This window comes from Mustela erminea, chromosome 8 (genome assembly GCF_009829155.1).
Source record: "Mustela erminea isolate mMusErm1 chromosome 8, mMusErm1.Pri, whole genome shotgun sequence".
Lineage (NCBI taxonomy): Eukaryota > Metazoa > Chordata > Mammalia > Carnivora > Mustelidae > Mustela > Mustela erminea.
In genome coordinates this window covers 99,683,863-99,711,372 of record NC_045621.1, presented here as the reverse complement: position 1 = coordinate 99,711,372, position 27,510 = coordinate 99,683,863, and the positions used below count along the sequence as shown (strand labels likewise).

Below are 27,510 nucleotides of genomic sequence, written 5' to 3'. Positions count from 1 at the left end.
TCTATTAGTATTAGTATTAGAATATTCTATTAGTATTAGAATCTATTAGTATTAGAATATAATGGAATATCACTAATATCTGCAATTTTCTGATTCCTGGTTTGCTTATAATATAATTTTTGGCTGTGTATCTCCCCCCCACACCCCGCCCGGGTTATAGGAAAGTGTTTGAAATGGTCAGGGTTATTTAGGCTTCTACCTAGAACTTTTCTTACACTGGCAAAGCCTGTTCCAGGTGGTGGTTACGATAAGGCCTACCAGATAGTACATACAAAATTAGGCTTATCAGTCAAATTCTCAAATTCTATTACTCTTCAACACTTGTGTTCATATACTTGAATTCATATATCCTATTCAGTGTTACACCTTTTTTAAAAATTGCATTAATACACTGGGATTACAATTATAGTAATGTGGGGTGCTATCCTGAAAAGGGTACAGGTGGTATGATGATAGGACCAGACTGAGTTGAGCCCAGGTCCAGTGGCTTTAGACAATTTAGATAATTTCTGAGCCTTAGTATAACAGTATTCAATTTTTTTTTCTTTTGTTTAAAGGAAAATACAGTTCCATTAAAAATGTTCTAATTTGAGGGCTCCTGGGTGGGTTAGTTACGTGTCTGCCTTCATCTTAGATCATGATCCCAAGGTCCTGGGATTGAGCACCCCATCAGGCTCCCTGCAGAGCAGGGAGCCTACTTCTGCCTCTCCCTCTGCTGCTCCCACTGCTTGTGCTGTCTCTCTCTCTGTCAAATAAATACATCTTTTAAAAAAGTAATTTTAAAAAGTTCTACTTTTAACAGTGGGTGGGTCTTTCAGTTAGTTCAGAATAAAAGGATGTGTATATGTAGACATTTGTTTTATGTGTGTGCGCCTGATTTCTTTCCACACATAATCATGTGTATTTGTGTATTGGCGTATAATATGTGTGTCCCTGTATGTGTAAGTTCTTTCTTGTCCTGCTTCTGCAGAAAGATAATTCTTTCGGCACCCCCCCCCCAAAAAATCTTACCCTGGCATACTTTTCTGGATTATAAAACTTGTGGCTTTGAATTAGGTCTTTTTTTTTTTTAAGTCTTTTTTTCCCAGTAGGTTTTCTTTATATTCAAAATCCACTGATAACTTAATTCTTTTTCTTGATCAGAATTTGGATCTCTGAATTTGAGAGGCTATTTTGCTTTAATAAATGGGATCTTTTTTTTTTTTTTTTTTTTTTTTAAATCCTTCCCCTACTTTTCTACTCAATCTCTCCCTTTCCTCCTATTTTTTTTTAATAGAATAGGCTTCCTCCTATTAGGGTCAGTTTCTGTCTATTAAAGGTATTTTTCCTTGTTTTAGAAGGAATTCCATTGGATTTTGTTCTTTGATTTCCCTTGAATAAAGGCCCGAGAATATATCCTTAGTATGATATAAATACTGCATTACAATTATCATTAGATCAATGAAGAAAAAGCAGAATCCAGTTCATTAAATCAAGTTATTTCTATTGTTGTAGGAAGCCAAAAAATGAAAAGCTTATCAGAACGCAGGTTGAGGCACTGAACAGCATGGATATTAATGAGCCAGCTATAAATTGAAAAATGGACTGTTAGTATTATCCACACAAAATTAACCTCAGGATAAACATCTTAGCACATGAAAATATTGGAAGAAAACCAACAGAAAAGGGCCTCAGGGATATCTCACAGAAATTGTGCAGTAAATGGGAGCAAGTTCCAATCTCCTAATCAACTCTGCTGTCAGAGTCTTACTACATTAATTCTTATCATTGGCCAGTTTCCATTTGGGATAATTTCTAACAGAGCAGCTGAGGAGGTAGAAAGAGAAGGGAGTTTGGTGATATTTACTTTCAGTTTCTGGGGATGGCTGTATCTTCACTGAAGTAGACCAGCATTTGATCCACTTCTTTGGACCTCTTTAGAGATGGTCACAGTCAAAAGAAAGTTTAGCACATTGCATGAACAGATCAAGAACAGGAGAACTGACCTTATTCTTGATGTGTGTGAATTGTTATGTAAATCTCCTATGCAGCAGGTCTGCTTTAGATATTATAATACAAAATATTCTACATCTTGACTTAACAGATATAGGAATTTTCTAGATGAAAACAGAACAAAGCATGTGTATCTTTAAAAAAGCAGCAGTTGACGAACTCCTGAACAGTGTCCTATTTCTTCATTTTCTAACGGAGAATACAGTTCAGCATGGGGCTGTTGTGAATGTTAACATTGAGGCCAGCAATACATGGGCTATATATCAGGGATTACAGTGGATTCCTAACAGAGGAATGGATGGATGATAATTACATATAAACTGAATGTGCATGTTACCCACAGTAGGGTGTCGATCACTTTCAGTTATATGCAGTGGTTATATTGGTGGTTATATGTTACTTTTTTTTCCTTCTAACTATAAAATCTGGATTCTGGAAGTCAGTTTATCAACTGAAAATGTGCCTATATAAGCTCAGGTGATACTAATCTTAGTTTACTTTATGTGTCAGTTAAATAGAAATAATAATAATAATAACTATAGTGCTAACTATGGACAATTATTAGAAGAATCATTTTACAGTTTAGTAAACTGAGACACAGGTAAAGCAACTAACCGTAAACCATAGATGAATAATCCAGATCTTTGAAAGAACACAATTTAATTAAAGTAGACCTTAGAAACATATTGATTTACTGTCTTTGACATATAAATACATTCTTAAAAAGTATTTATAATTCTTAACTGGAATAAAGAATTTAAGATTTTGAAAGTCTTATTTATTTATTTTTACCAAGTTCTAAGTCTGGGCCTTTTCCTGAATTAATACCATATCTTTTGAATGCTTTAATCCCTAAGATTTTTTAGGGAAAAGTAGTGAAAGTCCAAAAACATACATTTTGGCTAAGTTTTCACCTCTTGGTAGATGTCTAACAAGTGACACTCTACCAACCACTTACATTTACATTTTCTATAAATTTAGAATTTGTTTTTCCTGTGGTACCTTCTCAAGATACCAACTTTTGACTGTGTACACTTTTAAGTAGTACTAAGAAATTAATACTGACATTTACGATGCATTATCTATACATTGTGAAAGAAGAAGGTCAAGTTTGTTCGAGAAAAATATGAAACCCAATGATCCCCTTTTCCCCTTCCATTACCTAGATTAAATGCCACTATCTTTTCTTAATCATTTCATCTGCATTACAGTGTGGGTGAATTTTTCATCTGCTTAAATGTGGAAGATTAAAAAAATGAGAAAAATCAGATACTTAAAATTCAAACTTTGATAGGTTCCTGCCTCATGTTGAGGTCTTTTATCCATTTGAAGTTTATTGTATGGTGTAAGAATGGTCCAGCTTCATTCTTCTATACATACCTGTCCAATTTTCCCAGCACCAATTATCGAAGAGACTTGTCTTTTTTCCACTGGATATTTTTTCCTACTTTGTTGAAGATTGTTTGTCCATAGAGTTGCGGGTCCATAGCTGGACTCTGCTCTGTTCCACTGGTCTATGTGTCTGTTTTTGTGCCAGTACCATGCTGTCTTGGTGATCCCAGCTTTGTAGTAAAGCTTGAAATCAGGCAACATGATGTCCCCAGTTTTGTTTTTCTTTTTCAGCATTTCCTTAGTAATTTGGGGTCTCTTCTGGTTCCATACAAATTTTAGGATTGTCTGTTCCAGCACTTTGAAAAATGCCAATGGTGGGGCAGAGGGGCGCCTGAGTGGCTCAGTGGGTTAAAAGCCTCTGCCTTCGGCTCAGGTTTTGGTCCCAGGGTCCTGGGATTGGGACCTGCATTGGGCTCTCTGCTCTGCGGGAAGCCTGCTTCCTCCTCTCTCTCTGCCTGCCTGTCTGCCTACTTGTGATCTCTCTCTCTCTGTCAAATAAATAAATAAAATCTTTTTTAAAAATGCCAGTGGAATTTTGATCAGGATGGCATTGAAAGTATAGATTGGTCTGAGCAATATAGACATTTTAATAATGTTTAGTCTTCCAATCCATGAGCATGGATTGTTTTTCCATCTTTTTGTGTCTTCAGTTTCTTTCATGAGTGTTCTGTACTTTACCTCTCGAGTACAGATCCTTTACCTCTTTGGTTAAGTTTATTCCAAGGTATCTTATGGTTCTTGGTGCTATAGTAAATGGAATTGATTCTCTAATTTCCCTGTACTTTTTGTATTTTTATTGTTACTGTATAAGAAAGCAACTGATTTCTGTACATTGATTTTGTATCCTGCCATATTACTGAATTGCTGTATGAGTTCTAGTAGTTTGGGGGTGTAGTCTTTTGGGTTTTCCATATAAAGTATCATGTCATCTGTGAGGAGAGAGAGTTTGATTTCTTCTTTGTCAATTTGAATACCTTTTATTTCTTTTTGTTGTGTGATTGATGTTGTTAGGACTTCTAGTACTATGTTGAACAGCAGTGGTGAGAGTGGGCATCCTTGTCGTGTTCCTGATCTCAAAGGGAAGGCTGTCAGCTTTTCCCCATTGAGGATGATATTTGCTGTGGGTTTTTCATAGATAGTTTTTATGAAATTGGGGAGTGTTCCCTCTGTCCCTATACTTTGAAAGTGTTTTAATCAGGAAAGAATGCTTTATCTTGTCAAATGCTTTTTCTTCATCAATTGAAAGGACCATGTGGTTCTTCTCTCTTCTCTTATTGATTTCTTTTGTCACACTGATTGATTTGTGAATATTGAACCACCCTTGCATCCCAGGGGTAAATCCCACCTAGCCATGGTGGATAACCTTTTTAATGTACGGTGGGATCCTATTAGCTAGGATCTTGTTGAGAATCTTGGAATCCATATTCATCAGGGATATGGTCTGAAATTCTCCTTTTTCATGGGGTCTTTGCCTGATTTGGGGATCAGAGTAATGCTGGCTGCGTAGAAAGAGTCTGGGAGTTTTCCTTCTGTTTCTGTTTTTTGAAACAGTTTCAGGAGAATGGGTATTATTTCTTCTTTCAGTGTTTGGTAGAATTCCCCAGGGAATCTGTCAGGTCCTGGGCTCTTGTTTTTCAGGACGTTTTTGATCACTGCTTCAATCTCTACTCTTCTTTTGATGGAAACTTGGGCTGCTTCCAAATTTTCCTATTGCACATAATGCAGCAGTAAACAGGGGTGCATACACCCTTTCAGATTATCATTTTCTATTCTTTGGGTAAATACCCAGTAGTGTGATTACTGGATCAGAGAGTTCTGGTTTTAGTTTTTTGAGGAGCCTCTGTACTGCTTTCCAGAGTGGCTTTACCAGTTTGCATCCCATGAACAGTGCACAAGGATTCCATTCTCTCCGTATCTTTGCCAACACTTGTTTCTTATGTTGTTGATTTTAACCACTCTGACAGGTGTGAGATGTTTTCTTATTGAGGTTTTGATATACACTTCCCTGATGATGAGTGATGTTGAGCATCTTTTCATGTGTCCGTTAGCCATCTCCATGTCTTCTTTGAAGAAATGTCTATTCATGTCTTCTGCCCAATTTTTAATTGGGTTGTTTGTTTTGGGATGTTGAGTTGTATCAGTTCATTCTATATTTTGGACACTGTGTCAGATATGTCATATGCAAATATCTTCTCCCATTCCATAGGTTTTCAGTTTTGTCGATTGTTTCCTTCATAGTGCAGAAGTTTTTTATCTTTACTTAGCCCCAATAGTTCATTTTTGCTTTTCTTCCCTTGCCTCAGGAGATGTAACTAGAAAGATGTTGCTATGGCCTGTGTAAGAGAAATTACTGCCTATGCTCTATTTTAGGATTTTCATGGTTTCAGATCTCACATTTAGGTCATTAATCCACTTTGAATTTATTTTTGTATCTGGTATAAGAAAGTGGTCCAGTTTCATTCTTTTGCATGTAGCTGTCCAGTTTTCTCAACACCATTTGTTGAAGAGATTGTCTTTTACCCATTGCATGGTTTTGCCACCTTTGTTGAAGATTAATTGACCATATAGTTGTGGGTTTATTCCTGGGTTTTCCGTTCTGTTTGTGCCAATACAATACTCATTTTATTACTACAGATTTGTAGTATAATTTAAGGTCTGGAATTGTGATGTCTCCAGCTTTCTTTTCCTTTTGCAGGATTGTTTTGCCTGTTCAGGGTCCTTCATGATTCCATACAAATTTTAGGATTATTTGTTCTAGTTCTGTGAAAAATGCTTTTAGTATTTTGATATGGGTTTCATTAAATCTGTAGATTGCTTTGGGTAGTATGGACATTTTAACAGTATTTGTTCTTCTAATCCATAAGCATGAACCATCTTATGAAATATCTTTGTGTTGACTTCAATTTCTTATCAATGTTTTATACTTTTCAGAGTATAGTCTTTTACCTCCTTGATTAAGTTTATGCCTAAGTGTTTTATTATTTTTGGTACAATTATAAATAGGACTGCTTTCTTAATTTCTCTTTCTGTTGCTTCCTTATTACTGCATAGAAATGCAATGGATTTCTGTACATTGATTTTGTGTCCTGCAGCCTTACTGAATTCATTTTTCAGTTCTAGGAGCTTTTTGGTAGAGTCTTGAGTTCTTTATACATCATACCATATCATTGTGAATAGTGAATGCTTCACTTCTTTACCAAATTGGGTGATTTTCTTTTTTTTTTCAAATTGGATGATTTCATTAGCTCTTCTTACCTGATTGCTGTGGCTAGGATTTCCAGTACTATGTTGAATAAAATCAGTGAGAGTGGACAACCTTGTCTTGTTCTTGATATTAAAGGGAAAGCTCTCAGTTTTTCGCCATTGAATATAATTTTAGCTGTGGGTTTTTCATATATGGCCTTTATGATGTTATTTTCCCTCTAAACCTACTTTTCTGATGGATGTTATACTTTGCCAGATGGATTTTTCTGCATCAGTTGAAATGATCATATGGTTTTTATCCTTGCTCTTGATCCAATGTATCATACTGACTGATTTGCCAATGTTGAACCACCCTTACATCCTAGGAATAAATCTCACTTGATTTTGATGAATGAGTTTTTTAATGTATTGTTGGATTCAACTTGCTGATTTTTGTTGAGGATTTTTGTGTCTTTACTTATCAGTATATTGGCCTATAATATTCTTTTTCTCTCTCTTATTAATTAATTTTAAGTATCTTTATCTCATTTTAGTATCAGGGTAATGCAGACCTCATAGAATGAATTCGGAAGTTTTCTTTCCTCTTCTATTTTGGAATAGTTTAAGAGGTATTAACTTTTAATAAATTTATTAAATTAAATTTAATATTTTTAATTTTAATCAAAATAAAATTCTTTTTAAATTAGTCAAATTAAATTTAAATAAATTAAATATTAACTTTTAATATTTAGTAGAATTCAACTGTGAAGCCATCTGGTCTTGAGTTTTTGCTTGTGGAGACTTTTTTGATTACTGATTTGGTTTCATTGCAGGTAGTTGGTCTGTCTAAATTTCTATTTCTTCCTTCTTCTTTTAGTAGATTACATGTTTCTAGGAATTTATCCATTTCTTCTAGGTTGTCAGATTTGCTAGCAATGTAACTTTTCATAATATTCTTAAAATCCTTTTTATTTCTGTGGTATCATTTGTCATTTCTCCTCTTTCTGTCTTTATTTAAGTCTCTCTTTTTTTATGAGTCTGGCTAAATGTTTATCAGTTTTGTTGATCTTTTCAAGGAATCAACTCCTGGTTTGATTGATTTGTACTATTTAAGTCGTTATTTCATGTATTTCTGCTTTAACCTTATTATTTCCTTCCTTCTACTGGTTTGGTGTTTTTTTACTCTTTTTCTAGCTCCTTTAGGTGTCATGTTGGGTTGCTTGTTTGAGATTTTTTTGCTTCTTGAGGCAATTTTGCTACATCCTGTATCCCAAAGATTTTGGAACGTTGTGTTTTCCTTTCCATTTCTCTCCATGTATTATTATTATCTTTTATTTCCTCTTTCATTTCTTGTTTGATCCATTCATTGTTTAAGTACCATGTTATTTAGTATCTTGGTAAATTTGTTTTTTCCAGAATTTTTCTTGTGATTGATGTCTAGTTTCATAACATTCTGCTCAGAAAAGATGCCAGGTATGACTTTAGTCTTTTTAAATTTGTTGAGACTTACTTTGTGGTCTGCGATGTGATCTGTTTTCGGAATGTTCCATGTACACTTGAAAAGGAGGTGTATTCTACTAATTTGGGGTGAAATGTCTTGAACAGATTTTTTTAGGTCTATCTGGTCCAAAATGTCCTTAAAAGCCACTGTTATCTTCTTGATTGTCTTTGTATGATCTGTCCATTGATGGACAAGTGGGGTGTAAAGGCCCCCACTGTTATTGTATTACTATTGATTATTTCTGTTATGTTTGTTATTAACTGCTTTATGTATTTGTTTGCTACTAGGATGGGTGAATAAATATTTACAATTGCTGTATCTTCTTGTTGGATTGTCTTCTGAATGATTATATAGTGCTGTTCTCTGTCTCCTAACAGTCTTTGTTTTAAGGTATATTGACTAATATAAGTATTGCCATCACGGCTTTCTTTTCACACCCATTTGCATGATAGATTCTTCTTCATCTTTTCACTTTCAATCTGCATGTGTCTTTAGGTCTGAAATGAGTCTACTGTGTGCAGCATATGGGTCTTATTTTTTCATCCATTTTATTACCCTGTGTCTTTTAATTGGAATGTTTAGTCCATTTTCATTCGATGTAATTCCTGATAAGTCAGTACTTACTGTCATTTTGTTACTTGTTTTGTGGTCATTTATGTAGTTCTTCTCTGTTACTTTCTTCTCTTGCTCTCTTCTGTCAAGATAAGTTGGATTTCTTTAGTGATGTACTTGATTACTTTCTCTTTATTTTTTGCATATCACTGATTTTTTTAATTTATGGTTACCATTTAGTTTGTATATAATGTCTTCTGTATATAGCAGTATATATTAAGTTTGAACTCATTCTTTTTTTTTTTTAACTTTTTATTTTTTATAAACATATATTTTTATCCCCAGGGGTACAGGTCTGTGAATCACCAGGTTTACACACTTCACAGCACTCACTAAAGCACATACCCTCCCCAATGTCCATAATCCCACCCCCTTCTCCCGAACCCCCTCCTCCCAGCAACCCTCAGTTTGTTTTGTGAGATTAAGAGTCACTTATGGTTTGTCTCCCTCCCAATCCCATCTTGTTTCATTGATTCTTCTCCTACCCACTTAAGCCCCCATGTTGCATCACCACTTCCTCATATCAGGGAGATCATATGATAGTTGTCTTTCTCTGCTTGACTTATTTCGCTAAGCATGATACGCTCTAGTTCCATCCATGTTGTGGCAAATGGCAAGATTTCATTTCTTTTGATGGCTGCATAGTATTCCATTGTGTATATATACCACATCTTCTTGATCCATTCATCTGTTGATGGACATCTAGGTTCTTTCCATAGTTTGGCTATTGTGGACATTGCTGCTATAAACATTCGGGTGCACGTGCCCCTTTGGATCACTACGTTTGTATCTTTAGGGTAAATACCCAATAGTGCAATTGCTGGGTCATAGGGCAGTTCTATTTTCAACATTTTGAGGAACCTTCATGCTGTTTTCCAGAGTGGCTGCACCAGCTTGCATTCCCACCAACAGTGTAGGAGGGTTCCCCTTTCTCCGCATCCTCGCCAGCATCTGTCATTTCCTGACTTGTTGATTTTAGCCATTCTGACTGGTGTGAGGTGATATCTCATTGTGGTTTTGATTTGTATTTCCCTGATGCCGAGTGATATGGAGCACTTTTTCATGTGTATGTTGGCCATCTGGATGTCTTCTTTGCAGAAATGTCTGTTCATGTCCTCTGCCCATTTCTTGATTGGATTATTTGTTCTTTGGGTGTTGAGTTTGCTAAGTTCTTTATAGATTCTGGACACTAGTCCTTTATCTGATATGTCGTTTGCAAATATCTTCTCCCATTCTGTCAGTTGTCTTTTGATTTTGTTAACTGTTTCCTTTGCTGTGCAAAAGCTTTTGATCTTGATGAAATCCCAATAGTTCATTTTTGCCCTTGCTTCCCTTGCCTTTGGCGTTGTTCCTAGGAAGATGTTGCTGCGGCTGAGGTCGAAGAGGTTGCTGCCTGTGTTCTCCTCAAGGATTTGGATGGATTCCTTTCGCACATTGAGGTCCTTCATCCATTTTGAGTCTATTTTTGTGTGTGGTGTAAGGAAATGGTCCAATTTCATTTTTTTGCATGTGGCTGTCCAATTTTCCCAGCACCATGTATTGAAGAGGCTGTCTTTTTTCCATTGGACATTCTTTCCTGCTTTGTCGAAGATTAGTTGACTGTAGAGTTGAGGGTCTATTTCTGGGCTCTCTATTCTGTTCCATTGACCTATGTGTCTGTTTTTGTGCCAGTACCATGCTGTCTTGATGATGACAGTTTTGTAATAGAGCTTGAAGTCCGGAATTGTGATGCCACCAACGTTGGCTTTCTTCCAGTCTGTCGTTTAAGGCCTTTATTTCCTTGCTGATCTTTTGCTTGGATGATCTGTCCATTTCAGTGAGGGGAGTGTTAAAGTCCCCTACTATTATTGTATTATTGTTGATGTGTTTCTTTGATTTTGTTATTAATTGGTTTATATAGTTGGCTGCTCCCACGTTGGGGGCATAGATATTTAAAATTGTTAAATCTTCTTGTTGGACAGACCCTTTGAGTATGATATAGTGTCCTTCCTCATCTCTTATTATAGTCTTTGGCTTAAAATCTAATTGATCTGATATAAGGATTGCCACTCCTGCTTTCTTCTGATGTCCATTAGCATGGTAAATTCTTTTCCACCCCCTCACTTTAAATCTGGAGGTGTCTTCGGGCTTAAAATGAGTTTCTTGGAGGCAACATATAGATGGGTTTTGTTTTTTTATCCATTCTGATACCCTGTGTCTTTTGACAGGGGCATTTAGCCCATTAACATTCAGGGTAACTATTGAGAGATATGAATTTAGTGCCATTGTATTGCCTGTAAGGTGACTGTTAACTGTATATGGTCTCTGTTCCTTTCTGATCTACCACTTGTAGGCTCTCTCTTTGCTTAGAGGACCCCTTTCAATATTTCCTGTAGAGCTGGTTTGGTGTTTGCAAATTCTTTCAGTTTTTGTTTGTCCTGGAAGCTTTTAATCTGTCCTTCTATTTTCAATGATAGCCTAGCTGGATATAGTATTCTTGGCTGCATGTTTTTCTCGTTTAGTGCTCTGAAAATATCATGCCAGCTCTTTCTGGCCTGCCAGGTCTCTGTGGATAAGTCAGCTGCCCATCTAATATTTTTACCATTGTATGTTACAGACTTCTTTTCCCGGGCTGCTTTCAGGATTTTCTCTTTGTCACTGAGACTTGTAAATTTTACTATTAGGTGACGGGGTGTGGGCCTATTCTTATTGATTTTGAGGGGCGTTCTCTGAACCTCCTGAATTTTGATGCTCGTTCCCTTTGCCATATTGGGGAAATTCTCCCCAATAATTCTCTCCAGTATACCTTCTGCTCCCCTCTCTCTTTCTTCTTCTTCTGGAATCCCAATTACTCTAATGTTGTTTCGTCTTATGGTGTCACTTATCTCTCGAATTCTCCCCTCGTGGTCCAGTAGATGTTTGTCCCTCTTTTGCTCAGCTTCTTTATTCTCTGTCATTTGGTCTTCTATATCACTAATTCTTTCTTCTGCCTCATTTATCCTAGCAGTGAGAGCCTCCATTTTTTATTGCACCTCATTAATAGCTTTTTTGATTTCAACTTGGTTAGATTTTAGTTCTTTTATTTCTCCAGAAAGGGCTTTTATATCTCTCGAGAGGGTTTCTCTAATATCTTCCATGCCTTTTTTGAGCCCGGCTAGAACCTTGAGAATTGTCATTCTGAACTCTAGATCTGACATATTACCAATGTCTGTATTGATTAGGTCCCTAGCCTTCGGTACTGCCTCTTGTTCTTTTTTTTGTGTTGAATTTTTCCGTCTTGTCATTTTGTCCAGATAAGAGTATATGAAGGGGCAAGTAAAATACTAAAAGGGTGGCAACAACCCCAGGAAATTATGCTTTAACCAAATTAGAAGAGATCCAAAATCGTGAGGGGGGAGAAAGGGGATAAAAAGAGGTTCAAAAAGGAAGAAAGAAAGAAAAAAAAAAAAAAGAAAAAAGAAAAGAAAAGAATTTAAAAAAGAGAAAACACCTTTCAGAAAGTGGATGTTTTTCTGTTTCCAGAATTGCTGTTCTTCTTCTCTTCGATATGCCGATGGATTTTCAGGTGTTTGCAATCTTTAGATAAGCTATCTAGCTGATCTCCGGCTAGCTGAAGTAGTCTCAGCCTGCTACTTCTCCGCCATCTTCTTGAACTCATTCTTAACAACTTCCCACTTTCTAGGTATATGGTGTCATACTTCATATCCTTTTATTTTGTCAGTTCCTTGACTTTTATAAATATACTTATTTTTACTACTTTTGTGCTTCCTACTTTCCTTACCATAGCTTATGATCTTTCCTTTCCACTCAGAGTCCCCTATAACATTTCTTGCAGGGCTCATTTAGAGGTCATGAATTCCTTTAACTTTTGTGTGTCTAGAAAACGCTTTATCTCACCTTCTATTCTAAAGGATGGCCTTGCTGGATAGCATATTCTTGGCTGCAATATTTTGAATATGCATCACTCCCTCTGGCATGCAGTGTTTCTACTAAAAAATCATCTGGTAACCTTATGTGCTTTCCTTTGAATATAACTGTTTTCTTCTTCTGCTTTTAAAATTCTCTGTCACTACTTTTCCCACCTTAATTACTGTGTATCTTGGTGTGGACCTCCTTGGGTAGATTTTATGTGTCCGTGGGGGGACTCTCTGTGCCTAGGTTATCTGGATTTGTTCCCTTGTCAGATTTCAGAGATTTACAACTATTATTTCTTCACATAAATTTTCTGCCTCCTTTTCTTTTCTCTTCTTCTGTGGCCCAATAAAGCAAATGACTAAATTCTCTAAGTCTGTTTTAAATATATATATATATATATATAAAAATATACATGTTATATAACATAATCTGCTTATATATTATATAGAAGACTATATTTGTATTATATATATTTATATATCATATGTGATATATATAGGTTATATATAACCTGCTTATATATTATATAATATAATCCCCATCTGCTCAGCTTATTTTCTGTTATTCTGTCCTCCAGGTCACTGGTCCAGTCTTCTGCTTCATCTCTTCTACTATTTATTACATCTAGTATATTTTTTAATTCATTTATTGTGCTCCTTACCTCTAATCAGTTCTTTTTTTAATCTCATTAAGCATCAGAGATGTCTTCTACTCTTTCTTTATGTCTGCTGAGTATCTTTATGATTATTACTTTAAATTCTTAACAGGCATATTACTTACCTCCATTTTGCTTTGGTCTCTTGCTGTGATTTTGTCTTTTTCTTTTATTTGGGACATATTCCTCTGTCTCCTTATTTGTCTTACTTTCTGTAAGGCTTCTTTGTGTTAGGGGAGACAGCCACATCTGGACTTGCAACTAATGGCATTATGAAGAAGAGGCTCTTTAGTTTCCTGCTAGGTAGTGTCCCCTTTTCACCAGAATCTGCTCCTTCAGGGGTGTCTTCTATGTGTGATATATCTACTGTGCTGCTGTGGCAGAGCTGCTTTTTCCTTCAGTCCAGTAATCTGCAGTAGCTTTCTTGGCCTATTGTGGGCAGTGTTTACTCCCTGTGGTGTCCATGGGCCAGCCTGGAAATGCCCTGGGCTTGACTTGTGTCAGACCATGCATTTACCAGAGATGTAGTGGCACCAAACTTCAGGGCACTTTCCCTGGCTGTCCCCTGAGAAGCTTTCATTGGTGGGTGGGGCCTGGAGTCAGATCAGTTGTCTGCCTCCAGCCTACTGTTGGTTCTCTGACTGGTGTGTGTGTGTTTATTTTCACTTTCTTAGGGGCATGCATCATTTTGAAGTGGTGCTTGCTACTCTAGGGCCTGCTTCCACACTGCCAGGGCTGCAGCATCCTGTTTGGGGTCTGGTCAAGAGTATATTGGAGAGGGTGGATCCATTGATTCACAGCTTAGGGAGGGCAATCTATAAGTGCTTACAAAATAAAAATCATCCAGCATAAAGCTCGTATCAGATGCCACAACAAGTTAGTTAGTTTCTCTGACTCAGGGCTATAGTGAGAATCTGTAATTCCCATCTACTTTTTACCCCAGACTGTGACATTACTCTGGAGCCAACGGACAGGTGAATGATTGCCTACATATCCATCTGCATGAGTGAGGCAGTACTTCATGGAAGAATGCCTAATAGGGTTCCTTTCTCTGAGAACCACCACCCCAAGTGAATAAAAAGGCCTCTTTTCCCAAAGGGAGATATGACTGAGACAGAATATAGGGTTTAAGATTTTTTTTTGTCTCATTTTGTCTCCTGAAATACTTTCCTCAATAAATCACACATATACTTTAAGTAGGAATTGAAGAAAAGTAGGTGAAAGAGAAGGGACAAAAAAAGGTATTATAAAAGAGCAAATAAGAACTTCCTCAGGAAGTCACCAAGAACTTTCAGGGCCTTCTGGTTATTTAGGGACAAAGGAGAATGGTCTGGGCATGAAAAACTAGATGAGGTTTAGGCATTAACATTAGGAATAGATAATGGAATGTGGGGAAATATTAAGTATAATGTTTTCTGTATTTATCTGCTTATAATTATGTGACAAACTATTTCTATTTATTAAAGAATCTATAATCTATATAAAATAATGAACTATAATCAAAATAATTAAAACAGTCATGTGCCTGGCACTTTACATGTTGTATTTCATTTAATCTAAAAAGCAGCCTTAAAACATAGCCTGTATTTTAATGCTTGTTTTGTATTTGGAGAAATTGAGCCCTAAATGAGGTTAAGCAGCTTGCTCAAGGACACAGCTAATTAATGACAAAACTGGAATTTAAAGCCAGGAACTTTGATTTCATAGACTGAACAATTAATCTCTATATTCTCTATATTCAAACAAAAAGTAATTCTGTTTTCATTTCCCTTTCCTAATAAGGTTCTGATATAATTTTAGACAACTTTAAGCACTGTCTTAGCAATATATGCTGGCTAGGTTCTTAATGAGGAAAATAACCAATAACTCTCAGGAATAAAATGCTGCATCAGTATCAAGTTAGTCAACCATTAGATGCTAGGGATCTCTGTGCCCAGTACTATTTCAGAATATGATCTCACAGAAAGTATGAATGAATTCGATTTTAAGTTGGAAAAAAGGTTTTCTGAGCATGGGAGGTACTTCCTGCTGGCCATGAACCCAAGAAGGAGAACTGGGAGGAGTGATAAAAATATAACCAATGGTTTCACCAGTGGCAATCAGTGTTTTCTCACTGTTGCATAAACAACTGATAAAGAGCACAGGGCCTATGACAACATAGATGCTCCTTAAGGACATTATCCTAAATGACATAAGCCAGTCACCAAAGGTCAAATACTGCATGATTCCAGTCTCAAAGGCATCTACAATAATCAAATTCCTAGAAGCCGAGAGTAGAGTGGTATTGCTAGGGGAGGGGAATTGGGGAGTTGATATTCAGTGGGTATAAAATTTTAGTCATGCAAGATGAGTAAGTTCTACAGACCTGCTGTGCAGCATTGTACCTATAGTTAGCAATACTTTATTGTGCATTTAAGATTTGTCAAGAGAGTAGATCTCATACTAAGTATTCTTACAATTTTAAAAAAAAGGCTTTATGAATCCAGCATGACTATGATACGATAAATACATTGCAAAGAAAGAAAGAGACCAATACTATATATGAAAACAAAACAAAAAATAAAAGCATAGGACTTGAGTAATTGCTGAACAGATATTGATAAGCCAAACCACATGTGTCATTATTCCCAGTAGTAACACTGAGTTGGACTTCGGAGGTAAGAATTACAAATTACACAACCCTCCATATTGTTTTTTGGTGGTGTCTTTGGCGAGTTCATACCACTGACTGCTCCACAGTTAACTACACATGTAGGAATTTTTTTATTGTTTTTTTTTTTTAATCAGAATGCTGTCATGTGAGACATAAGAAAAATTATAAAGCCTTTAGATTCCTTCATTTCAAAAACAAATAGAATACTTACATTATTAACAGAAGAGCATACTGGTTTCGGTCCGTAAAATCTTTGGGAAAGGACAACTGTAAAGGAAGTTCTTTTAAAGAAAGAGCAAAATATTAAATATGGAGAGTCATTTACACATAAAACTATAAGATGCAGAGAATGTTGTTCTTAAATAACATAGCATGCACAAAACTTTACCATAGTCGTCAATATGAAGCATTTTAATTTCTGACTTTACTATCTTCTTCTTCAGGATAGCTTCCTTCAGCATGGAATTGCTTTCCAATATAAAATATTCTATAAATCAAAAAAGTTATTTTACATAACTAACTACTATGTATTGATCAGGAATCAGTACAACACAACAAATAATAATCTGATGATTATCATTTGGCAAGCAAGCACTGTGTTAGGCACTGATTAAACTCTCATAATTTCTCTCCTGACTGGATTACAACAACAGTTTTCTAACTGAGCTTTTTATTCCAGTGAAATGTTTTCTTTTGCCCTATACCTGGAATTAGCATTTACATTTTCAAAATGCAAATCTGATCAAGTTGCTACTCTGCTTAAGAATATTTAAAAGAATACAAATCTCACAAAACAAACTGAGGGTTGCTGGGGGGAGGGGGGTTGGTAGAAGGGGGGTGGGTTATGGACATTGGGGGAGGGTATGTGCTTTGGTGAGTGCTGTGAAGTGTGTAAACCTGGCGATTCATAAACCTGTACCCCTGGGGATAAAAATATATGTTTATAAAAAATAAAAAAATAAAAAAAAGAAGGGGAAAAAAAAAGAATATTTAAAAGAATAGAAACCTATCTAGCACCCCGTAAGATGACATTACCACAGTAGGATTCCAATAACAAAATTATGAGGCATGTAGAAAAATCAGGAAAATATTACCTCCAGGATGAGTATAAAAATGTAAATAATAGAAATAATGCAAATAATATATTTTCTTTTTTAATGATATTGCCAGTCAATTATAATTACATCTCATATATTTAAAAAATAGGCATGAGGATATTAAGCAGATACATGAATGATTTTTTAAAAAAAAGAAAAGTTAAAATACTAAAAATTTAAAACTGCAAAATCTGATATTCATAAAAACAATCTAAGATGAAAAATACTAGATTGGATTAATAGTATATTAGGTACTATAAAAGAAATTATTAATGAATTTGAGAATATGGCAATAGACAATATTAAAATTAAAATGAGTGGACAAAACACGAAAAGAGCATCAGTAACTTGCTGAAATTTTGATACACTAAATCTGTAAATTTATAGGGGAGATTTGACATACTAAAAATAGTGAGCCCTCTAATCCATAAGTATGTATGTATATCATTGAGTCTTTAATTTCTCTCAGTCTTGGAAGAAAGCAATCAGTCTTTCAACATCAAGACATTAAGTGTGGTATCAGTTGTTGTATTTTTGTAAATTCTGTTAATCTAAGAAATTCCCTTTCTATTCTTGATGTTATTTATTGTTGTTTTTACTGTTTTTCACTTTTATCAACTACTGTCTTGTAAATCCTCAGAGTTAATAGTAAAATAGAGTGATTTGCTTTGATTGATTGTTGAAAGTTATAACAGTCATGGATTTTTCAGGTAAACCCATGTATCCATAATATTCTTTTATAAATTGGTGGATTTTACTTGCTAGTATTTAGTTAGTGAACTTTGTATCTATATCCATTAGGGAAAAAATTAAACATTTTATTTTTTTAAGTAATCATTGTACCCAACATGGGGCTCAAACTCAAAACCCCAAGATCAAGAGTCTACACTCTACCAACTCTATGAACCAAACAGGCATATACCACCCCCTTTATTTTTGTCCCTGTAATGTTTGTTTATTATTTATTAACATATAATGTTTCTTTATTTTAAGGGTAGAGGCCTGTGAATCATCAGTCTTAGACAATCCATAGCACTCACCATATACCCTCCCCAATGTCCATTATCCAGCCACCTTATCCCTCCCCCACCCCCAGAAGCCCTCAATTTGTTTCCTGAGATTAAGAGTCTCTTATTATTTGTCTCCCTCCCTGGTTCAATCTTGTTTCATTTTTCCTTCCCTTACCCCCATGAATCCCCACCCTGCCTCTCAAAATCCTTATATCAGAAAGATCATATGATAATTGTCTTTCTCTGATTGACTTATTTCACTTAGCATAATACTCTCTAGTTCCATCCATGTCATTGCAAATGGCAAGATTTGGGGGATTTTGATGGCTGCATAGTACTCCATTGTATTTATATACCACTTTTTCTTTATCCATTCATCTGTTGATGGACATCTAGGTTCTTTCCATAGTTTGGCTATGTGGACCTTGCTGCTATAAACATTTGGGTGCACATACCCTTTTGGATCACTACATTTGTATCTTTAGGGTAAATAGCCAGTAGGACGATTTCTTGGTCATAGGGTTGCTCTATTTTCAACTTTTTGAGGAACCTCCATGCTGTTTTCCAGAGTGGCTGTACCAGCTTGCATTCCCACCAACAATTTAGGAGGGTTCCTCTTTCTCCGCATCCTCGCCAACACCTGGCATTTCCTGACTGGTTAATTATAGCCATTCTGACTGGTGTGAGGTGGTATCTAACTGTGGTTTTTATTTGTATTTCCCTCAAGTGGCATGGTGTTGAGCTTTTTCTCATGTATCTCTTGGCCATTTGGATGTCTTCTTTGCAGAAATGTCTGTTCATGTCTTCTGCCCATTTCTTAATTGGATTATTTGTTCTTTGGGTGTTGATTTTGATAAATTCTTTACAGATTTTGGATACTAGCCCTTTATTTGATCTGTCATTTGCAAGTATATTTTCCCATTCTGTCAGTTGACTTTTGGTTTTGTTAACTGTTTCCTTTGCTATGCAAAAGCTTTTTATGTTGATGAAGTCCCACTAGTTCATTTTTGCCCTTGCTTCCCTTGCCTTTGGTGATATTTCCAGGAAGAAGTTCTGTGGCTGGATGTTAAAGAGGTTGCTACCTGTGTTCTCCTCAAGGATTTTGATGGAGTCCGTCTCACATTGAGATCTTTCATCCATTTTGAATCTATTTTTGTATGTGGTGTAAGGAAATGGTCCAGTTTCATTCTTCTGCATGTGACTGTCCAATTTTTCCAACACCATTTGTTGAAGAGACTGTCTTTTTTCCATTGGACATTCTTTCCTACTTTGTCAAAGATTAGTTGACCATAGAGTTGAGGGTCCATTTCTGGACTCTCTATACTGTTCCACTGATCTATTTGTCTTTTGTTGTGCCAATACCATACTGTTTTGATGATTACAGCTCTGTAATAGAGCTTGAAGTCTGGAATTGTGATGCCGCCAACTTTCGTTTTCTTTTTCAACATTCCTATATCTATTCGGGGTCTTTCCTGGTTCCATATACATTTTTGTATTATTTGTTCCATTTCTTTGAAAAAAGTTAATGGTATTTTGATAGGGATTGCATTAAACATGTAAATTGTGGGGCGCCTGGCTGGCTCAATATTTAAGCATCTGCCTTGGGCTCAGGTTTTTGATGGGGTCTTTGTCTGGTTTTGGGATCAAAGTAATGCTGGCCTCATAAAATGAGTTTGGAAGTTTTCCTTCCCTTTCTATTTTTTGGAACAGTTTTAGGAGAATAAGTATTAATTCCTATTTAAATGTTTAGTAGAGTTCCCCTGGGAAGCCATCTGGCCCTTGGCTCTTGTTTGTTGGGAGATTTTTTTTTTAAGATTTTATTTATTTATTTGACACAGAGAGAGAGAGATCACAAGTAGGCAGAGAGGCAGGAAGAGAGAGGGGGAAGCAGGCTCACTGCTGAACAGAGAGCCCAATGCGGGGCTCGATCCCAGTACCCTGAGATCATGACCTGAGCCGAAGGCAGAGGCTTAACCCAATGAGCCACCCAGGCACCTCTTTTGGGAGATTTTTGATGACTGCTTCAATCTCCTTCCTGGTTATGGGTCTGTTCAGGTTTTCTGTTTCTGTTTCAGTTTTAGTAGTTAATAGTCTCTAGGAATGCATCCATTTCTTCTGTATTCTCAAATTTGCTGGTATATAGTTACTCATAATATGTTCTTATAATTTGTATTTCTTTGGTGTTGGCTGTCATCTCTCCTCTTCCATTCATGATTTTATTAATTTGGGTCCTTTCTCTTTTCTTTTTGATGAGTCTGGCCAGGGGTTTATCAATCTTCTTAATTCTTTCAAAGAACCAGCTCCTAGTTTTGTTGATCTGTTCTACTGTTCTTTTGGTTTCTATTTCATTGATTTCTGCTCTGATCTTTATTATTTCTCTTTTCCGGCTTGATTTAGACTTTATTTGCTGTTCTTTCTCTAGCTCCTTTAGGTATAGGGTTAGGTTGTGTATTTGAGACCTTTCTTGTTTCTTGAGAAAGGCTTATGTTGCTATATACTTTCCTCTCAGACCACCTTTGCTGTATCCCAAAGATTCTGAAGAGTCATGTTTTTGTTTTGTTTTTTCCATGAATTTTTAAAATTCTTCTTTAATTTCCTGGTTGACGCATTCATTCTTCAGTAGGATGCTCTTAAGCCTGTATACATTTGAGTTCTTTCCAACTTTCCTCTTGTTGAGTTCTACTTTCAAAGCATTGTGGTCTGAAGATATGCAGGGAATTATCTCAGTCTTTTGGGACCAGTTGAGACCTGATTTGTGACCCAGAATGTGATCTGTTCTGGAGAATGTTATATGTGTACTAGGGAAGAATATGTATTCTGTTGGTTTGGGATGGAATGTTCTGAATATATCTGTCATGTCCTTCTGGTCCAGTGTGTCTTTCAAGGCCTTTATTTCCTTGTTGATCTTTTGCTTAGAAGATCTGTCCATTTCAGTGAGGGGGGTGTTAAAGCCCCCTACTATTATTGCATTATTATTAATGTATTTCTTTTATTTTGTTATTAATTGGTTTATATAATTGGCTGACCCCATGTTAGCGGCATAAATATTTAAAAGTGCTAGATTTTCTTGTTGTATAGACCCTTTAAGTATGGTATAATGTCCTTCTTCCTCTCATATTATAGTCTTTGACTTAAAATCTAATTTATCTGGTATAAGGATTGCCACCCCAGCTTTCTTTTGATGTCCATTAGCATAAAAATAGTTTTCTACCTCCTCACTTTAAATCTGGAGGTGTCTTTGGGTCTAAAATTAGTTTCTTGCAGACAACATATTGATGGGTCTTATTTTTTATTCCATTCTGATATTCTGTGTCTTTTGATTGGGGCATTTATCCTATTTACATTCAGGTTAACAATTGAAAGGTATGGATTTAGTTCCATTGTATTGCCTATAACATGACTGTTACTGTATATTGTCTTCGTTCCTTTCTGGTCTGTTACTTTTAGGTTCTCTATTTGTTTAGAGGGTCCCTTTCAATATTTCCTGCAGGGCTGGTTCGGTATTTGCAAATTCTTTTAGTTGTTGTTTGTCCTGGAAGTTTTTTTTTTTTTTTTTTTTTAATTATCTCTCCTTCTTTATTCATTGACAGCCTAGGTAGATATAGTATTGTTGGCTGCATATGTTTCTCTTTTAGTGCTCTGAATATATCATGCCATCCGTTTTTGGCCTTCCAGGTCTCTGTGGATAGGTCTTCTGCCAGTCTATTATTTCTGCCATTGTATGTTATGTATCTCTTGTCTCTAACCTGCTTTCAGGAATTTTTCTTTGTCACTGAGACTTGTAAGTTTTAATAGAGGATGGGGTGTTGACCTATTTTTATTGATTTTTATTTTGAGGGGGGTTCTCTGTGCCTCCTGGATTTTGATTCTTGTTCCCTTCCCAAATTAAGGAAATTCTCTGCTATAATTTATTCCAGTATACCTTCTGCCCCCCCCGCTTTCTTCTTCTTCTAATATTTTCTCATCTTATGGTATCACTTATTTCTTGAATTCTCTCCTCGTGGTCCAGTAGTTTTTTTTTTTTTCTGCTTTTTTATTTTCCACCATTTGATCTTCTATATCACTAATTCTCCCTTCTGCCTCATTTATCCTAGCAGTAAGAGCCTCCATTTTTTATTACACCTCATTAATAGCTTTTTAAATTTCAACATGGTTAGAGTTTAGTCCTTTTATTTCTCCAGAAAGGGATTTTTATTTCTCCAGAAAAGGATTCTCTAGTATCCTCTATGCTTTTTTTCAGGCCCAGCTAGCATCTTGATAATCATCATTCTGAACTCTGGTTCTGACATCTTACTAATTTCTATAATGATTAGCTACTTAGCCATCAGTACTGCCTCTTTTTCTTTTCTTTTTTTTTTTTTGAGGTGAGTTTTTCCACCTTGTCATTTTATCTAGATAAGAATAGATGAATGAGATAACAAAATACTAAAAGTGTAGCAACGGCCATAGAAAAATGTACACTAACCAAATCAGAAGAGAGCTGAAACCGAGCAGAGGAGAAAGTAGAAAGGAAACGCACACACAAACACACACACACACACACATACACACACACACACACACTCACACACACTCACTTAATTTTGGGTGTGTTTTGGTCTGTTATAAGAAACTGCCTCCCCCCATTTTTTTCTTTTAAGAATTTATTTATTTGACAGTGAGAGGATGAGAGAGAGCACAAATGGGAGGAGCAGCAGAGGGAGAGGGGGAAGCAGTGGGACTCGATCCCAGGATCCTGAGATCATGACCTGAGCCGAAGGCAGAGGCTTAACCCACTGAGCCACCCAGGTGCCCCTGCCTCCCCAGATTTTTCAGAAAGAAAAAATAAACACACACCCAAAAATAAAGGTAAACACAATGAAGGGATGGAATATTATTATAAAGATGAAAATTGAAAAAGATTCTAAAAAAGAAATCAGTAAGATAAGTTATTTGAAAAAAGAAAGAAAAACATGTGATCAGGGTGGAGACGAGAACAAGCATATGGCTTTGTTTTAGGGTATATTTTGATCTGTTTTAAGAAACTGTATCCCCAAATTTTAAAGAAAAACTTACATGTATATAAAAAGTAAGGTTAAATACAATGAAGGGATAGAATATGACTATAACAATGAAAATTTTAAAAGATTTGTAAAAATGTATTGATAAGATAAAAGTTTAAAAAGGTTAAAATAGGAAAGAGGAAAATTTAAAAAAAAACAAAAATTTTAAAAACAAAACTTTAAAAATTTAACTGTGAAACACTGAAGAATCATGGGGAAAAGGCTGTGAATTCTATGTGCTGCATTTCCCATAGCTCTGGAGTTTCATTAAATCTGAAGACTGCTTTGGGTAGTATGGACATTTTAACAATATTTGTTCTTCCAATCCATGAGCATGGAATATCTTTCCATTTCTTTGTGTCTTCTTCAGTTTCTTTCATCAGTGTTTTATAGTTTTCAGAGTACAGGTGTTTCACATTCTTGGTTCATTTTATTCTATGACTTTTATTATTTGGGGTGCATTTTTAAGTGGGATTGCTTATTTAATTTCTCTTTGCTGCTTTATTGTAGTGTATAGAAATGGAACAGATTTCTGTATATTGAATTTTCTGTCTGCAACCTTAAATTCATTTAACAGTTCTAGTAGTTTTGGGTGGGGTGTTGGGTTTTCTGTATGTAGTATCATGCCATCTGCAAATAGTGAACATTTTACTTCTTCCTTACCAATGTGGATGTTTTCCATCTTTTTGTCTGATTGCTGTAGCTAGGATTTCCAGTATTATATTGAATAAAAGTGGTGAGAATGGACCTCCCTGTCTTGTTTCTGATCTTAGGGAAACTGCTCTCAGTTTTTCATTGAGGATAATGTTAGTTTTTCAGATAAGGCTAGTTTTTCATATATGATGTGAGGTTTTCAAATAATGCCTTTATTATGTTCTGGTTCCCTTTAAACCTACTTTGTTGAGGGTTTCTATGACATTGTACTTTGTCAAATGCTTTTTCTACATCTATTGAAATGATACGGTTTTTATCCTGTATCTTTGTGATGTTTAACATTGATAACTTTGTGATTGTTGAATTACCCATGCATCCTGGTAGTAAAACCCACTTGATCATTTTTTTAATATATTGTTGGATTTGATTAGCTAGTATTTTGTTGAGGAGTTCTGCATCTATGGTCATCAGCGATGTTGGCCCGTAATTCTTTTTTTTTTTTTTTTTTTGTACTGTCTACCTAGTTTTGGTGTCAGGATAATGCTAACTTCATGAAATGCTCGCCTTATGGAATGAAGCTAGGCAGATATCCTTCCTCCTCTGCGTGTGTGTTTTTTGGTTTTTTTGTTTTTTTCGGTTTGTTTTGGTTTTAGAATAGTTTTAGAGAAATTTCTTTAAGCGTTCGGTACAATTCACCTGTAAAGCTGTCTGGTTCTGGACTTTTGTTTGGAGTTTTTTGATTAGTGATTCAGTTTCATTGATGGTTTTTGGTATGTTCAAATTTTCAATTTCTTCCTGATGCAGTTATGGGAGATTATATATTTCTAGGAATTCATGTATTTCCTCTAGGTTGTCCTATTTGGTGGCATGTAATCTTTAATATTCTCTCATAATCCTTTTTATATTTATGGTTATCAGTTATTTCTCTTTCATTTCTGATTTTAAGTCCTCAATGTATTTATTTGCTTATTGATTTATTGATTTTGATGAGTACTACTACAGCTTTATCAATTCTATCAGTCTTTTCAAAGAACTAGCTCCTGGGAAACTCTTTATATCACCTTTTAATCTTAATGCTAGCCTCCCTGGATAGAGCATTTTTTCTGCAATTTTTTTTTTCCTTTCAACATTTGAATGCATTATGTCACTCCCCTCTGACCTGCAAAGTTTCTTGCTGAAAAATTAGGTGATAACCTTATGGGGTTTCTCTTGTATAGAACTGTTTTCTTTTCTCTTGCTGCTTTTAATATTCTCTTTATTGCTACTTTTTGCCATTTCAGTTAGTTTGTGTCTTGTTGTGGACCTTCTTGGATTTAGTTCAAAGGGGGCTGTCTGTGCCTCTTGATTCTGGATGTCTGTTTCCTTCCCTAGATTTGGGAAGTTTTCATCTGTTCCTTCAGATAAATTTTCTGTACCATTTACTTTCTCTCTATTCCTGGGATACTTATAATGTGAATGCTATTACATTTGATGTTAAGTTTGTTCTTGTTTGGTGTAACTTTTTTTTTCTCACCTGCTTAATTTGATTGCTTTCAATTTCTCTGTCCTCTGGGTCAGTGATCCATTCTTCTTTCTATAGTTTACTGTTTATTCCAACTAGTGTATTTTTAATTCCATTTATTGAGTTCCTATCTGATTATATTTTTTTTCCTGTGTTTTCTCTTTAAGTTTCTTAATGATGTCTTCTACTCTTTCTCAGGTCCAGTAAATATCTTTAAGGTTATTACTTTAAATTCTCTATTGGGTGTATTACTTGTGTCTATTTCAGTTAGGTCATTTGTTGTGATTTTGTTCTTTTCAAAGACTTACTTCCTTTTCTAATTTCTTATTTTGTCTAAATCTTAGTGTATGTTTCTGTATGCTAGGAAAGTCAGCTGTGTCTCCTGCCTTATGAAGGAGGTCCTATACTGCAGTGTCCCCACTTCCCCTGACACTCGAGGGGTGATTCCTGTGTGTGTTGTGCATGCCCAGCTGTTGTGTGTGAGTAGCTTTTTCCTTAAGTCTAGTCATCTGCAATGGCTCTCTTTGCCTGTTGATGGCCGTGTTGGGGCTCTTTTCTGTTATTGGGCCATTCTCCAGCTGCCTTGGGCTTGAGTTGTGTCTGACCAACCATTTGCCAGAGATAACAGTAGCACCAAACTTCAGGATGCTTACCTGTTTTGTCCCCTGAGAAGCTTTTGTGCATGGGGACTGCAGTCAGACCAGCTCTCTGTCTCTTTTCCACTGCTGGGTCCACAGCTGGAATGGTGTGTGTGGTTATGTTCCCCCATTCCTGTGTCACTTAGGAGTGATTCTGGCCCCTGTTGGGGTTGCTTACACATTGCTAGGCTTGCAGCACCTCTTTGCAGGGTCTCTGGCTAAAAGCATTTTGGAGGGGTTGGCTTTGCCAAGGGCAAGGTCCACAAACTTGGGGGCGGGGACTAAATTTACTAGGATTAAGGCCTGCCTTGCTGGAGAGGGCAGATCTGAAGTGCAGGGGTGAGGGAGGTGCGGAACATGCAGTGTTAGCAAGGAGCAAGTGTCTGAGCTTCTCTGATTCCTGTAGATGTCTCTGTGTTTGTGCTGGGAGGTGGGAGTAGGTAATGGTGCCTACCAGCTCCTTTGTTTCTGAAGAAGTCTCAAGATCCCTGCCCTTCAGTCACACTCATGAGATGAGTCACACTGATGCCCCAAACATTTTTCAAACTGCTGCTTCTGTGCTATATCTCTGCAGGCTGTTTATTGTGCTGTCTCATTAAGGGTGGAGACTCAGTTTCCTCTTGCCCTCAGCCCTCCCAGAGCTGAGCCCACTGATTTTTATAGTTTCAGGTTTTTCATCCCATTGGTTGTAGTGGAAATTCAGCCCCTCTGGCTTTCAAAGCCAAATGTTTGGAGAGTCCACACAGGGAAGACAAATTCCCATGTATGAGAATGTTTCTCCCCCCTCTCCATTCCAGCAGCATCCCTCCTTCCTCCCCACAGACAGTCCCATGGATCCCTTTAGTTGTGCAGTTTGTTCTCCTGGTTTTCCTGTCATTTTCTGGGTTATTTACACTGATGTGAATGTTACCTAGCTGTACCCCTGAGATGCACTGTGCTTAGGGTTGTCTTATTCTGCCATCCTCCCTGGAATTCTTCCATCATCATTTTAAAGATTTTGCTCTGTTTGTCTTTCCTTTTCTTTCCTATTTATTTATTTATTTTCTGATAAGACCTTTGCAGTAATTCTTGACTACCATTTATATAATGTTTGGATATATAGAGGTCCTTTTATTTTTGGTGACTTATGGTTCAATTTGCTTTGTTTTTAAATTACCTTTTCTATTGGGATACATTTCACTTGAGGTTTTTGAGCAATTTTATATGTTTCATCTTACTTGTATTTGACCAAATATTGGATTTCATCAAATATTTCTTATGTGCCTCCCCTTCTGACTCTAAGTAAAAACATTGTATGTGTGTGTCTATGTGTATACACACACACATATATATAGACTTGCATTAACTTAGGCTCTGTTCATTTCTTTTATTCCTTTTCTATTTCTGAAAGTTTCTATCGATAAAGTTTCAAGTTCACTGATCTTTTTCTATAGTGTCTAATTTGCTTTGGTCTTTTTCAGTGGAATTTTTATTTCCAATACTAAAGTTCAAGTTCCTTTTAAAAATATTCCATTTATATTCACACCATATTCATTCATTTCAAAATCATATTTATAATAGCTGGTTTATTGTATTTGTAGAAGGTTCCATCTCTCTCTTTTCTGAGTCTCTCTTTATTCACAGCAGCTTTTTTCCCAGTTATGAATCACATTTTCTTCCTCCCTTCCTTCCTCACTTCCTCGCTTC

At 36.1% G+C, this 27,510-nt stretch overlaps 1 protein-coding gene across 5 annotated transcripts in view; it reads right to left on the bottom strand.

Moving 5' to 3' along the window:
* DPP10 (dipeptidyl peptidase like 10) overlaps positions 1-27,510 on the bottom strand; it is a 1,361,251-nt gene that overhangs the window by 22,357 nt on the left and 1,311,384 nt on the right. For all 5 annotated transcript variants that reach the window (XM_032353837.1, XM_032353835.1, XM_032353834.1 and 2 more), the window contains 2 exons: positions 16,271-16,369; positions 16,094-16,163 (listed from right to left, as the gene is read on the bottom strand). In XM_032353837.1, coding sequence (XP_032209728.1) covers positions 16,094-16,163; positions 16,271-16,369 — 169 coding nt within the window. The remainder of the gene's footprint in view (positions 1-16,093; positions 16,164-16,270; positions 16,370-27,510) is intronic.